Source organism: Panicum virgatum, chromosome 9K, assembly GCF_016808335.1.
Source record: "Panicum virgatum strain AP13 chromosome 9K, P.virgatum_v5, whole genome shotgun sequence".
Lineage (NCBI taxonomy): Eukaryota > Viridiplantae > Streptophyta > Magnoliopsida > Poales > Poaceae > Panicum > Panicum virgatum.
Genome location: NC_053144.1, coordinates 59,597,652 through 59,612,347, shown reverse-complemented (window position 1 = coordinate 59,612,347; position 14,696 = coordinate 59,597,652). Strand labels below are relative to the sequence as shown.

The following is a 14,696-nucleotide window of genomic DNA, read 5'->3' as shown; positions in this document are numbered from 1 at the left end:
GCACGTTTTTCATTAAGAAGAGAGAGAAAAAGTTACATAAGGCCAGACTTCGGGGAGAAGCCGGCCATACAAAAGAGTTCAAACAAAAAGACTATACAAGTACAAATTCGCGACCTGAGGGCACTAAGGAACCTGAGAAAGCCAGCTCTAGCTGCTTGTAACCCGCATGAGACCAGCTGTGATCTCATCTATAACACGTACCACGCCCCCATCTATCTTGCTAGTACTGCGATCAAAAGTTATATTATTCCTCTCCTTCCAGATCTGCCAGCAAATGAGGACAACCAAAGAGTCAAAACCACGTCTATTAGATCTGGGAATTTGCTTCCTTATATCGGTCCACCAGGTTGTAAATTTTTCAGTTTGCACATTGGGCACCGCAAAATCCCATCCGACCTTGTGCAAAACCTTGAACCATATCTCTCGAGAGAACGGACAGGTAATCAACAGATGATCAATAGTTTCTGAGGATTGGGCGCAAAGCACACAAGAGTCGTCATCCTGCAGGCCATGCCTTTTGCGCCTAGCAGCTGTCCAACATCGGTCATGCAGTACAAGCCAAATGAAGAATTTGCATTTGGCTGGCGCCCTAGTTTTGTGAAGCAGCTTCGCTCCCTCGATCGGGTGTTGTCCAATGAAGAAGGCTGAATAAGCAGAGGAGGTGGAAAATACCTTATCGGGAGTCCACTTCCAGCAGATTTTATCAGGTTGATTCTCCAGAAGTTGAATTTCCCGCGTTCGATCCCAAATGTGCAAGTACTCCAACAGGATTTGCACGGTCAGAGCCCCAGATATATCTTGAATCCATTGATCACCTTGCAGCGCCTGAGCCACAGTTCGTTGCTTTTTAATTCGAGCACCAACAGCATTACAAAGGCACGGTGCCAGGTCGAGTAGGGATTGACCCTGCACGGTACCAACAGCATTACAGAATTCTCCTTTGAAATGAACAAAATTGTGTTAAATCAGTTTTGTACCTCAGTACATGTATAATTTGAACGGTTGAGTACTCTCATATGTTCCCCCGCTTCCTCTCGTCCCCTGCAACAAAAATGCACTGTGGGTTGTGGCTGCCTCCCTCCATGCCCAACACCAATTGGAATCAACGATCCCCCCTTAGCAGGGACCGTATGCCTTCGACACCATCACTTGGTGACTCTTTCTGCTCCCACATCCACCCTGCTCCGCACGGAGGCTTTGAGAATGGAGGGTCATTCAGGTTTGATGCACGAAGGATGCCACCGATTTTGTTGAATCCTGAGGCAACTGTCCCTCTATATCCATTCTGGTCACTGCTGCTTGTGATGTTCCATGTCAAGATTCATCTCGTCCTAGATCGGTTCCATGCATGTATTACGTATGTGATGCACTGTTGTCAACTGCTTGTGATAGCAGTGCTAGTTCGTTATGAATTTCACTCTAGTTTTGCTGTTACCTGTAGTATGTTCTTGCCATGAGCTGACGTAAACCTGATATTTATATGGGGAATCAACGAAAGGATTGCAAACCGATTGTCATTTCTCTGATGTTTGAGCAATACTGGAGCGCGAGCAGCAGCCTGTGTATCGTGAGACGATGGCATGGCTCACTCCCCTCACTTAACTGTGAAACCTGGCACTACATAGACAGCTTGGGAACTACCGTTGTACGTGCCCTTAGCTGAATGCCAATGCTTTATTAGATCATGTCAACAATGGCTAAAATGACTAAGCTAGAGAAGCCATGTCAAATGGACAATTTCCCAAACATCAAGCCATCGCCGAAGCCAGAGAGGGTTGAAGTATTCACAAAGGGCTGCAACCAGATTGTACAGGCAAAGCTAGGGGAGAGATCACGCCGCCGGCCAAGACGAGAGAGCCGGCGGTGGCTTCATCGTCGCCGCGGCTCCTGCCACGAGAGCGCTTGTCGTCTGGTGGTCGAGCACCCGCCTTCCTTCATTGCGGCGCGTTGCGCGCCTCCACCGCGCACTGCGACTTGAACAAGGGCACGAGGGACGCCGGCTCCGCAACCGGCGCCTGGAGCGCCGGGTGCCGCCATCCCCCGCCGGCCGCAGGCGCGGGCGCGGACGACCTGGGGGACGCGTCGTGCGCCTGGCGCTCCCCGCCGCCGCCGTGCCGGGCGGCGCCACGCTGCTGCTGCTGCTGCTCGCCGCCGTTCCTCCCGTCGGCCTGCTCCCCGCCTCCCTCCCTCCTGCCGCCCCCCGACCGGTCCGCCTCCCACACCGGCATCGCGGGCGACGTGACGAGCGGCGACAGGAGCGGGATCGCCGCCCTCCCGTCGCCCCACGCCCCCGCGCCCGCGCCCGGCCCCGCGCCGGCGGCGCCCTGCTCCAGCTGCAGCGACGCCGGCGCCTGCTTCTGCAGCCGGCTGGGCGGCCGCTTCTTGGAGCCGGAGGCGGTCGGGGACGCGCCCCGCGCCGCGTCGCCTGATCCGGACACCTTCACCTCCATCGATCCGCAGCGGGACGGATCGCCGCGACGCGATCCCCTTCTACCTCTGCCTCGGGCGGCCGCGGCGAGACTCGCGCTCTGTTCGGATCGCGCGGGGGGGAGAGGGGCTTGGCTGCTTGCGTGCGTGCATGCGGGGCGCGTGGATGGCTATAAAGAGCGGCGCGGTGGCGAGTGGGCGGCCGGGTTTGGAGGCGACGCGGGGGCGGCGTGGACGGTGGGGAGCCAACGGCGCGGCGGTTCCCTTGTTTAGCGTGTAACGCTCGCTCCGTTCCGCTCGCTTCCCGCGAGCCGTTTCCGTTCCGCAGTTGTGAGGCTCTGACCGGATTTGGGATCGACGACCAGACTCGGGATGCGTGACAGCAGACTGGCGATTTGATCCCCTCGCCGAGATGCTAAACATGTCGCCTGTCACGTCACGTGCCGGTGCCGCCGGCGGCGTGGAGGTTCCGGGACGTCAAAACTTAGCCGAATTAGAAATTGCTGGGGCTGTACGACTGACTAGTGATGAGCCTTTGGTTCACTGAATTGGAAGCGCAACTGGGGAAGAAAAAATAAAGAGGGGTTGCAGTGCAGGGCAAGGTGGTGGGTTAGGTTAATCATCGCAAGTGCCCGTGCTATGTTCAATTTCTTCGCGGATACTTTTAACACGTCCTTTTCCATGCCATGCGAGAGTAGTTTTGTGCGCTACTCCGTAGAACTTGGAGACGCGTAGCCGATACGTCGTCAGTGTCGTGTCGGCGTTCATGGACAAGGTGGCCGTACGTCCAGACGTCCGCATCGGCAAGAACTTCCGCGGACGTGCCCGGCGTCGAGGTGCCACTCATCCTCGGCATGACGGGCGGCGGCAAGGGGCAGGGCAAGTCGCTCAGATCCAGTGCGAGTTCGTCTTCGCCAAGATGGGCATCAATGCACACAAGATTCGTTTATTCCTCCTTCTCTGCCTGATCCACGATTGTTGTGCCGCTGTGCGGATGCGATCTGGAGACCTATCATGATGAGCGCCGGGGAGCTCGAGAGCGGCAGCGCCGGGGAGCCGGCGAAGCTGATCAGGCAGAGGCGCCGGCAGGTGGCGGACACGGTCCGGAAAGGCGTGCGCTCTTCATCATCAACGACCTCGACCTCGACGCCGGCGCGACGCAGTACACGGTAAGCAACCAGATGGTGAACGCAACGCTGATGAACTCATGAACATCGCGGACAACCCCACCAGCGTGCAGCTGCCGGGACAGTACAGCCCGCAGGACAACCAGCGCGTGCCCGTAGTCGTCACCGGGAAAGACGTGTCCACGCTGTACGCGCCGCTCATCCGGGAAGAGGGTACAGCTGGCGGACAAATACTTGCGCGAGGCTGCCCTTGGAGATGCCAACAAGGAATGAATTACTCTAGGCAACAACATTTTTTTCCGAACAAATTCAGGGGGGGGGGGGGGCGGGGGAGAAATCCCCACCTACTATTTCATTGATCGAAAGAGTTCGAGACGGAACCGTTACAATGACGCTTATAAAGATTATCTCGGCAAGTCGAGGGAGAACAACATGAGGTCGGCTAGGCTGAAAAGAGAGAAAATACAGGAGAGGTTACATGGAAACATCACAATTCTAATGCAGCTCAAGAGTACACCAAATGTATTCTACCAAACGTCCATGGGACCAGCGCCGAACAACTTGCTTGCTAGGTTCACCGCAGCCAAAGTGCCACCACAACACCCCTCGCAACTACGCCGCTCTGTGGTTACCCTCCAACGATTTGGGAGGGTTTACCAACCGAATGGCGGCTAAGGGTAAGCGGGGCATCCTGACCAAAATGTCACCGGAAACGACGACTAGGGCTGGAAACGAGCCGAGCCGAGCCGCTCGGCTCGGCTCGCCGCGGCTCGGTCATCCAACGAGTCGAGCCTGGCTCGGCTCGGTAATTTCACGAGCTGTTGAAAGAGGCTCGGCTCGGCTCGTTATCGGCTCGCGAGCCACATCTAGTTATTGCATATTTGCATCACAGTTCACATATTCACAGATCACATACAAGAGTGCAACCACATCAAGATTTTAACAGTACTACATAAAGATTTTAACAGTACCATATCAAGATTTTAACAGTACCATAGCCACAACAAGGTAAAATGAAGAGAAAACATTTTAAATTACATGACAATTGACAAGTGGTCCATAGGTGGCTCAGCTCGCGAGCCGGCTCGCGAGTCAGAGCGAGCTGGCTCCGCTCGGCTCGGTATTTTAGCGAGCCGAGAAAAGAGGCTCGGCTCGGCTCGTTCCAGGCTCGCGAGCCGCTGCGAGCCGAGCCGAGCCGAGCCGCTCCGAGCCCGAGCCGGCTCGCGAGCCGCGAGCTTTTTTTCCAGCCCTAACGACGACCTCCCTTCAAGCTGACGGTACTACCAAATGAGGCACATCCAGACGCCGCATACCGCCATCCAACGCCCTTCGAGGGGAGGAAGCCCCAAAGGAGGGAAGGCCGGCAGAAGTGACGACTGGCATTTGATTTTGATATCCCGTCAACAAGGAGAGCACCGACGAAGTAGAGGCGCCATCATCTGGTACTTGTGGAGCAACAGCAGAATTCAAAAGGAACACCAACAGGCTTGTAAAATGGTTGCAGACATGAAAGGGGGGAGTGGTGGTCTTCCAAGGGAGCCACTGCCAAGATACTTACTTGGCAGGTTCACCATAGCCAAAGTGCCACCACCACACCCGTCGCGGCTACGCCGTCTTGTGACCACCCTCCAACGAACTGGGAGGGCTTGCCAACAGAATGGGGGCTAAGGGTGGGGAGGAGCAGCCTGACCAAGATGTCACAGGAAACGACGACCTCCCTTCGAGCTGATGGTAATATCAGTGGGGGCACATCCGAACGCCGCATACCACCATCCAACGCCCTTCAGGGGGAGGAAGCCCCAAAGGAGGGAGGGCCGGTAATGGCGACGCCCGGCATTTGATATGGTATCTCCAACAACAAGGAGAGCGTCGACGAAGTAGAGGCACCAACAGCGGACACTTGTGGAAGACAGCAATGGAGCAACGATCGTCACCAGTGGCAATGGCGCAAGGAAGAGGAGGCCCTTTGATGATGCCTTCAAGAAGGAAGACGGCATCCCGAGGACATCATCGTCATCGGCCCGCACAGGCAGAAAAAGGCTTTCGCCTAGACCTCAATCCTCAATCCTCGGAGGACGCACGGTGTGCAGGGAGACGACCAGAGCGGAGGTGGCGTGGAGGATGTGCGGCGCCCCTGCGGTGGAGCCACCAGCTCGCCTCCGGCGGCGAGGGGAAGAGTGGAGGGCCTAGCCGCGCACAGGACCGACGGTTGCAGGCCCCTTCGAAGCAGCGTGGCGGCGGCACCAGCCACCGCCGGGGGGCTGGAGCGCATCCAGCAGGACGTTCCAGGAGACCACTGTCCAGTCCGGCATTCCTTCGAACACCTTCCGCGCGTCACGCACGCGGCTGAACCGCGCGTAGGCGCGGACCAGGGAGGTGCACGCGTGGACGTCGGAGGCGGCCCGCGGGACGCCATACTTGACGAGGAGTGCGTGGATCTTCTCAGCCTCCGCCGCAGCGGCGGGCAGGCGCGCGCAGGCGCCGAGCGCTACCACCCGCGCGCGCACGCCGGCCGCCGGGGTAGGAGCCGGTGACGGGGAGGAGGCAGCAGCGCCGGGCTTAGGGACGGCGCGGGGTGGGTCCAGGCACCGGCACGGGTGACGGAGGTGGCGCTGGAGTAGGGGTGGCGGTGGGGGTTGGCGACGGCGGCATATCTAGGATTTGCTCATATGGGGAAAAGGTGAGGAGAAGGGAGAAAACGGGCGCGGGGCCACTGACCGCCCCGCCGCCGCCTTCCTGGCGGCCGCCCGGACTTCCGGCGGCCGCTAGGGCGACGGCTAGGCTAGGTGGGGGGCGGGCACGCGGAGGGTGGCAGCACGGTGGTGGGAGCGGCTCCGCCCGAGTCGCCCCTGGGGAGCCAGACACGGTTGCACGTGCCTGTTACTCCAGCTGGGACCGCGCAAAATCTCCCGTGGTTTCTCTAGGAAACAACATGATAACTAGGAATGGAATATTTATGTATGTTCAACGGTATAAATGCAGAAGGGGTTGATCGATCCAAGGAAAAAAAAATGTAAACAAACACGGTAAGGAACTCCTGGGCCGTGTACCAATCGTGCCGGACGGATCACACACAGCCTGGTCTTCTCGGCCCGGCCCACAACGTGGTCGGACAAATCATAGCCTGCTACTCTTGGCCTGGCCCATAACTTGGCCGGCGGCCGCGGCTTGGCCGCGGGAGGTGGCCGCTTCCTTTTCCGCCCGATCCCGTCCCGTCCCCAGCTTCTCTTATCCGCTTCCTCCTCCCGCACCCCTCCTCCCGCTTCTGAAACTCCTTCCCCGCAGCCTCACCGCGCCCCTGCTCGTCCACGCGTTCACTTTCACTTACGCCGCTCGGCCGCGACCCCCTCGACGCACATTTGCCGAGAGGCTGCCTGCTACGGGCCACCGTCGATGGCGTTCCTCGCGCCGCCGCGGTTCAAGTGCCCCACTTCCACCCGCGCGGCGGTGTTCAGGGAGCCCGCCGGCGGCGCAGGCTCCCGCCCCGGCCGTGTAAATTGCTCCGTGACATCCACGGCAGTCGTCGATGCGGAGCTTATCGAGTGCTTATCCGTCGGGTCGCCGCCTTCGCTTCACCGAACACTTCCGGTAACGTTAATCTCCATGACTCCGTCTCGTCTGATCTCTGCACAAGGAGATATGGGTTGGACTGGGGCATTCGGCATTCCTAAACTGTTCTTGTCATCTTCTTTCCTTCGAATGCGGCAACCAGGGGGGTTTCGGTGAGGCGCTTCTCAACAAGGAGGCCATGGTGACGGCCGCAGCCGCGGAGGCCGTCGCTCTAGCTCGAGCGGCGGCCGAGCTCGCCGGAGAAGTAGCCCGGATGGCGCGAAGGGACCACCGGACAGACTCGCCTCAGCGTGATGACTCGGAGGACGGCTTCTTGGCAAGAGAGGTCCGCCGCACCGAGGCGAGGTGGGAGTCCAGGCGCGCCGGCCTCGAATTGCTGGGGGGCGAAGAGTTCAGCAGCATTTTCAGCGACGAGTCCGAGGATGAAGGCGAGTGCACGGAGGGCGTCGTAGCGGTGAAGTCGGCGCGCCGGTCCGAGAGAAGGGCTCGGAGAGTTAGGGCAGCGATGAAGGCGGCTAAGTCTTTCAGCAAGGGTAAACCCGGCGGAACGTCCTCCTCGACCTCGAGTAAGAAGCGGTTGAAGGGTTGCCGGAATCCTCTGGGGTGCTTCTATAAGATGACCGGCCCGAGGCTTCTGACGGCGAAGCAGGAAGTCGAGTTCTCTGAAGGCATTCAGGTAATGAGACACAAGTTAAAACCCAATTTGCAGTATTATCCTGTAGTCTGTGCTCTGTACTCTGAAGTTCTTCTGAATTATGATAGCGAAATGCAGAGTGTTGCAGCAAGGTGCTGCTGATCACGAACTGACCTTTTTTCCAACTGAGGAAATCAACAAACCATTTTCTTGATTTTCATCACGTGTTTCTGCCAATTACTGTTGTTCTGTTGCTACCATACCATCAGGCTAAGCTTATCATGTATGGCGCAATGAACATATGCAGGACCTTCTGAAACTGGAGGCAATCCAGAAGGAGCTTGCACACTACAATGGTGGTGAACCAACATTCTCCCAGTGGGCAGCAGCAGCTGGAACCGACGAGCGCACTTTGCGGAAACGCCTGAATTACGGAGTTTACTGCAAGAACAGGATGGTGAAATCTAATGTGCGACTTGTGATCTCAATTGCAAGGGAGCATGAAGGCCCCGGAATGGAGCTTTCTGATCTTATTCAGGTGCTTCACATGTGCTTCTCCAGAAATAAGCGAAACATTCCTCATTTGTTCTGTTTGAATCTCACATTTTGCATTCCATTTCTCCATGGCAGGATGGGATGCAAGGCTTGATACGAGGTGCGGAAAAGTTTGATGCTTCAAAGGGTTTTAGATTCTCGACGTATTCTCACTGGTGGATCAAACAAGCAATACGCAAGTCTGTTTTAGAACAGACTCAGATAATTCGGCTGCCAGTATGTTCTCTTCCTCCTCCTTGAACTTTCATCTTTGGATTTCTTGATGCTGCTCACAGCTCAGTTTAATTTGGTGTTCCATGATGCCCACAAATTCTCTCATGCCGTTCCGCAGTCGCACATGGCCGATGCAAGTTCCCGAGTGAAGGAATGCTGGCGCCGGCTCCACCGTCAGCTGAAACGGCTGCCCAGCAACGAAGAGATCGCGCTGGACACCGGCATGCCGATCCGGCGGGTGGAGGCGGCGATGAGCCTCCCAAAGTACACCGTCTCCCTCACCGGCAAGGTCGGGTGCACGGACGTGACATACCAGGTTCGTTGTCCTCCTCCTCCTCCGATCCATGTCGTGTCGACGCTCTAGTAGAACACGCGATGGCAGCTGAGCTCGCTTCACGGACACTGCGGCAGGAGATCATGCCGGACGCCAGCGCGGAGACGGCGGAGGAGGTGCTGCACCGGTGGCTGATGAAGGAGGAGGTGGAGAGGGCGCTGGGCAGCCTGAGCCCGCGCGAGAGGCAGGTGATGCGGTACCGGTTCGGCATCGAGGGCGGGCGGCCGCGGACCCTGCACGGCATCGGGCAGCTCCTCGGGGTGAGCCGGGAGCGGATCCGGCAGATCGAGCTGGGCGCCTTCCGGAAGCTGCGGGGCAAGGACAAGGTGCGGTCGCTGCAGCACTACCTGCAGCCGGCGGAGAGCTGGTAGCGGCAGCGGCCTTTTCCTGACGACTATACGATTTCTAGTACGTGTATAATCGTATCATTTTTAGTACGTGTATAACTAACGTACATAAGATGTATATACACCATCTTTTTGAAAGGGATTTAACGTATCATTTTGCTGGTTCATGTAAAGTACGTAAAGAACGCACATAATTAAAGTACATACGATGGAACCGGCAGTGGTTTCTGTACACTACAGGTCACATACGCCCACCGCGGTGAGCAGCAACCTGCTCTGTACTGCACACAATGACACAACACACTGGAAATTGCTTCCAAGTCATGGCATCATCAGCAAAGAGCAAAGTTTCGAAGATTGTTCTGGCAGTAATCCAACAAAGGCACACACAAGGAGCACGCGAAAAAAAAGGAAAGAGGAAAAGAGGAAAAAAACCCCCCTCAAATCTGAAGTGAAGTGTTCAAACCGGTAGGGCGTTTTTTTGCAAGCCGCAATACGTACACGCCAGCACGGGCCGCCGGTGAAGGCACGCCGCCGCGCCCACGCATCGCGGCACACGGCGCGCGTCGCGCCGCGGCTAAACCCTCAACAGAAAACTCGAAAACGGGGGGCAAAAGATAGGTGGGGAGACCCAAACCCTTACCCAGGCGCCAGGCAGGCGAGGAAGGCTGAAGGCACCACCCCTCCCTGGTCTCTCTCTTCTCTTCCTCCTCCCCTCCTCCGCGGCTCCGCCTCCTCTCCCCACCCACGCCCACGCCGACACCTCCCCCTCGCCCGCAATGGCGCTGACCTCCCAAGGCATCTCGCTGCGCTCCCCGCCCGCGGGCCCCCGCGGCCAAGGCGGGAGGCGCTCCTCCTCCTCCGTGCCCGCCGCCGCCACGCGCGGCTTGGGGCAGCCCCCCGCGGGGCAAGCCTTATCCATCTCATCCGCCAGGTACGAATCCATCTCGCGGCGGGGAGGCGCATCCTCCTCCGCCATACGCGCCGCCGCTTCGACCGGCGCGCAGCCCGGCCGCGACCAGGTCCCCGCCGAGCCCAGAATCGAGCTCCCCGCGGTGTTTACCCTCTTCTCCGAGGCCGCTAAGACCGGCGCCGCCTTCTTCATCGCCTCGTCTGGCGCGGCCTTCCTCCTCGGCTCGTTTGGCGGGTTCGGCGGCGGCGGCGGGGGTCTCTTCGGCGGCGGCGGATGGGGCGCGGGGGGCGGCGGTGCCGGCGGCGGCGGGGGTGGGGGCTTCTGGTCCCAGTTGTTCTCGGCCGGCGCGGCGAACGCGGACGACAAGTCGTCGGGGGATTGGGACGCCCACGGGCTCCCGGTCAACATGACGGTGCCACTCACCAAGCTCAGCGGGCTGAAGAGGTACAAGCTGTCTGAGCTCAAGTTCTTCGACCGTGCTGCGAGTGGGGGCGGCGCCTACACGGGGCCGGAGGATTCCTTCTTCGAAATGGTCACCCTACAGCCTGGTGGTGTGTACACCAAGTCGCAGCTGCTCAAGGAGCTCGAGACGCTCGTCTCCTGTGGCATGTTTGAGCGGGTTGATCTGGAGGTGAAGCCCAAGCCGGATAACACCATTGGTCTCACTGTCTCCTTTGTGGAGAGTGTGTGGAGTGCCGCGAAGCAGTTCAAGTGCATCAATGTGGGGCTCATGTCCCAGTCGGGGCAGGTTGACTTCGACCAGGACATGACGGAGAGGGAGAAGATGGATTACCTCCGCAAGCAGGAACGCGATTACCAGCAGCGTGTCCGAGGTGCAAAGCCCTGCATCTTACCGGAAAGTGTACGTGGGGAGGTACTGGGAATGATGAAGAAGCAGGAGAAGGTGAGCGCCAGGATGCTGCAGAAGATCAGGGACCATGTCCAGAAGTGGTACCACAACGAGGGTTTCGTATGCGCCCAGGTGGTTAACTTTGGAAACCTTAACACCAATGAGGTTGTGTGTGAGGTGGTTGAAGGAGACATCACCAAGGTGGAGTACCAGTTCCAAGATAAGCTTGGAAATATTGTTGAAGGGAATACCCAGCTTCCTATCATAGACCGAGAGCTGCCGCAACAGGTATATTGGCTACAACCATCACTAAACATGTTATGATGATAAGCTTCTGGTAACCCTTGCAACATTCTATTTTGAGTTTTTGACTAATGCAACTCATTTACGAGCTGCCCTCTAGGAAGACTTATATGGATTTATAATGAAAACGGCCTGTAGCATGCAAACGTACTTACACTTGATGTTAGTCGTTAGGTTTGCTGCTTCTGGTCTTCAAGAAAAGGATAAAAATCTTTCTTGTGCTCACTATAATGTTTTATGTCGTGCATCATATTTAATTACGAGTCTCCGTATACTCATTGCCCTGACATGAATTTTCTCTTGTGTTTGTGACTTCAGTATTCAATATGTAATTACTCTACTAAGTACTAATCTTTGACAGCTTCGACCTGGCCACATCTTTAACATCGGAGCAGGGAAACAAGCTCTGAAGAATATAAATTCACTTGCTTTGTTTTCCAATATTGAAGTGAACCCACGTCCTGATGAGACAAAGGAAGGGGGTATAGTAGTTGAAATTAAGCTTAAGGAATTGGAACCCAAGTCAGCTGAAGTAAGCACGGAATGGAGTATTGTACCCGGTCGTGAAGGCAGACCAACTCTGGTAATGTACATTTTGATTTGCAAACATCTGTTCCTTCTGGAATCTTTATATGTAATTTCTATACAAAAGCTATTGGAATAAAATACCTCTTGTTAATTCCGTTGTGAACCTCATATCTTACGGCTACTTCCTTTTAGGCATCCATTCAACCTGGAGGAACTGTGTCCTTTGAGCACCGGAATATCTATGGCCTAAACAGATCAATTGTTGGTTCTGTTACCTCCAGCAACCTACTGAACCCTCAGGTTGGTTGGTGATGAATTTTCTTTTGTGAGCTAGGTTGTTTCCAGCTTTTGGTTACTACAACCTTCGTGACTTGGTGCTATCTACTTGTAAGAGGAACATGTTTAACAACGAGCGAGTCCAGTGTGGCATTCTTGATAATTTATGTTAGTTTTTCTATTTTGTTAGACCGCCGTATTTAAATGTACATGTGTCATTGTTTACAAGTTCATGTCTAATTCATAAACAATTAAAGCATCTGAAAGGAATTATATTTATTTAACACTTGTCATACAGAAGCCTGAAACTTCATTACTTTTCTGTTGAAATATGTTTAAGCAATATGGGCCTTAATACCATTCCATTATGATGGAAATGTAGCACACTGGCAAGCGATGCAGTTCTCTAACAAAAAAACAGTCACTGTTACTTTGTCAGCATCATTAAGAAGTACCTGTGTGTTTGTTGGTGACGTACTCTATATGTGCTGGATAGGCTAACATCTAAGTGTCTTGTTGTTGGGTTTATACTAACACATTTATATATAGTTTTTGCTCTGTGCACTTATCTGTGTTTTTTCTTTGATCTATAGGATGATCTTTCATTCAAGCTTGAGTATGTCCATCCTTACTTGGATGGTGTGGATGACCGTAGTAAGAACCGCACATTCAAAACTAGCTGCTTCAACACCAGGAAATTGAGTCCTGTCTTTGTTGCTGGTCCCAACATGGATGAAGCTCCACCTGTTTGGATTGATAGAGTTGGATTCAAAGCCAACATAACAGAGGTTTGCACAACATTATGTCCACTCAATCTTATGCATGGTTCTGTTCAAGAAATATTTGTAACATGATGAACCTACTATTTGGATTCTCAGAGCTTCACGAGGCAAAGCAAATTCACATATGGCCTTGTGGTTGAAGAGATTACAACGCGTGATGAAACTAATAGTATCTGTACCCATGGTTCTCGAGCAATGCCTAGCGGTGGTTTGAGCATGGATGGACCTCCCACAACCCTCAGTGGCACTGGAGTTGATCGGATGGCATTCCTACAGGCTAATATAACTCGAGACAATACTGAGTTTGTAAATGGTGCAATTATTGGAGACAGATACATTTTCCAGGTACACTATCTATACCCTCGTGGTTTCAAGGACGTACATTACAATAAGCTTTCAAGGCTCAATCATTTTTCTTGTGGCTCTAAGTAAGACTCTTTTAAAATAAGACCCAATGTTACTTAATTATTTGAAAAGAGACACATTATACCTTCTTTTATTTCATCTTTTGATTTTTTTTTCCAATTCAAGACTTGGTACAGTGCACCAAATGTTTTGGTGAAAGCTTGCAATTAAATATTTTTAGCTCTTTTTTGGCTCAATGTTCTAATTGTTTGTGAGCCTCTATGTTGAACTATGCACTGGTTCTTATTACTGGCTATTAGAGTTTCTCATGGTAAAATACATATACTAATTTTTTTCCCCTTGGCTGCAGTTGGACCAAGGTCTTGGCATTGGAAGCAAAAACCCATTCTTCAACCGTCATCAGCTTACTCTGACAAAGTTCATCAATTTAAATAAGCAAGAGAAAGGTGCTGGCAAGCCACTACCAGCTGTCTTGGTTCTTCATGGTCATTATGCTGGGTGTGTGGGCGATTTGCCAAGCTATGATGCATTTGCACTTGGAGGGCCTTACTCTGTTAGGGGCTTTAGTAATGGTGAACTGGGTGCTTCTAGGAATATTCTTGAGGTATTCATTACCATGGAATTCTTGAATTTCATATCATGCATCATTCCAATCACTATAAAGATATCTTTGCCATACATTTGTTTTTCATCGCGTTTGAATTCGTACCTGTATTGACACTTGGGCATCGCAATGCGTTGCAGTAACTAATGTTTGTATCTGTTAAACTATGCAGCTCGCTACTGAGTTGCGCATCCCTGTAAGGAACACCCATGTTTATGCATTTGCTGAACATGGCACTGACCTTGGGAGTTCTAAGGATGTGAAAGGGAACCCTACAGAATTCTTCAGACGTGTTGGTCATGGATCTTCATATGGTGTTGGCGTCAAGCTTGGGTTGGTAAGGGGAGAGTACATTGTAGATCACAATGCTGGTACTGGGACCATTTTCTTCAGATTTGGTGAAAGATTTTGAGTGCACTTTATTCCGCCACTTGGGAAGTTACAGATATTTGAGGCATGCCATTTGACACAGCTGAATCCTGAAGAGAGATGCTTGTGGAATGTGATAGAATTCAAATGGCATTGGTGCTCTGCTGAAATAATGAAGCTCTGTTATTTTCTGAAGAAGAGGGATAGAGGGATAGCATAGTGTGAGATGAGTTTCTTTTTTTTTTTATGTAGGATGTAAGGTCAGTTATTTAGGAGCTCGGAGCTCATAAAAAAAGATGAATGTTCAGAAATATTGATCATGTCTCCTGTTTTTACCGTCAATCTGGCAGCGCTTCTGTCACATTGCCAAGTCGTTTTGCCGTGTACCTTTTGTTCAGTTGGTTATTAGAGTTTTGCTCCATTCTCGGATTGTGTATTCTAGCCACGCTATGCCTTGTGTTGGATGATCTGAATGTTGTCATTTGTCTGCGGCTTGTT

The 14,696-nt window shown here is 53.7% G+C and overlaps 3 protein-coding genes across 3 annotated transcripts; 2 read left to right on the top strand and 1 right to left on the bottom strand.

Moving 5' to 3' along the window:
* Nucleotides 1–1,497: 1,497 nt before the first annotated feature.
* On the bottom strand, nucleotides 1,498–2,986 carry LOC120652864 (translation initiation factor IF-2-like). Its single transcript, XM_039930797.1, has one exon. It carries the CDS (start codon nucleotides 2,448–2,450, stop codon nucleotides 1,935–1,937), a length of 516 nt encoding a protein of 171 aa, XP_039786731.1. The 5' UTR covers nucleotides 2,451–2,986; the 3' UTR covers nucleotides 1,498–1,934.
* A 3,798-nt stretch (nucleotides 2,987–6,784) lies between these two features.
* Nucleotides 6,785–9,380, top strand: LOC120652861 (RNA polymerase sigma factor sigB-like). Its single transcript, XM_039930794.1, has 6 exons — nucleotides 6,785–7,142; nucleotides 7,267–7,800; nucleotides 8,066–8,296; nucleotides 8,389–8,529; nucleotides 8,645–8,842; nucleotides 8,938–9,380. Exons 1-6 carry the CDS (start codon nucleotides 6,948–6,950, stop codon nucleotides 9,229–9,231), a joined length of 1,593 nt encoding a protein of 530 aa, XP_039786728.1. The 5' UTR covers nucleotides 6,785–6,947; the 3' UTR covers nucleotides 9,232–9,380.
* A 484-nt stretch (nucleotides 9,381–9,864) lies between these two features.
* LOC120652860 (protein TOC75, chloroplastic-like) lies at nucleotides 9,865–14,681 on the top strand. Its single transcript, XM_039930793.1, has 7 exons — nucleotides 9,865–11,258; nucleotides 11,635–11,856; nucleotides 11,994–12,101; nucleotides 12,671–12,865; nucleotides 12,956–13,204; nucleotides 13,575–13,829; nucleotides 14,002–14,681. The coding sequence occupies exons 1-7, from the start codon at nucleotides 9,987–9,989 to the stop codon at nucleotides 14,239–14,241; spliced, it is 2,541 nt and encodes an 846-aa protein (XP_039786727.1). The 5' UTR covers nucleotides 9,865–9,986; the 3' UTR covers nucleotides 14,242–14,681.
* The last annotated feature ends 15 nt before the right edge of the window (nucleotides 14,682–14,696 follow it).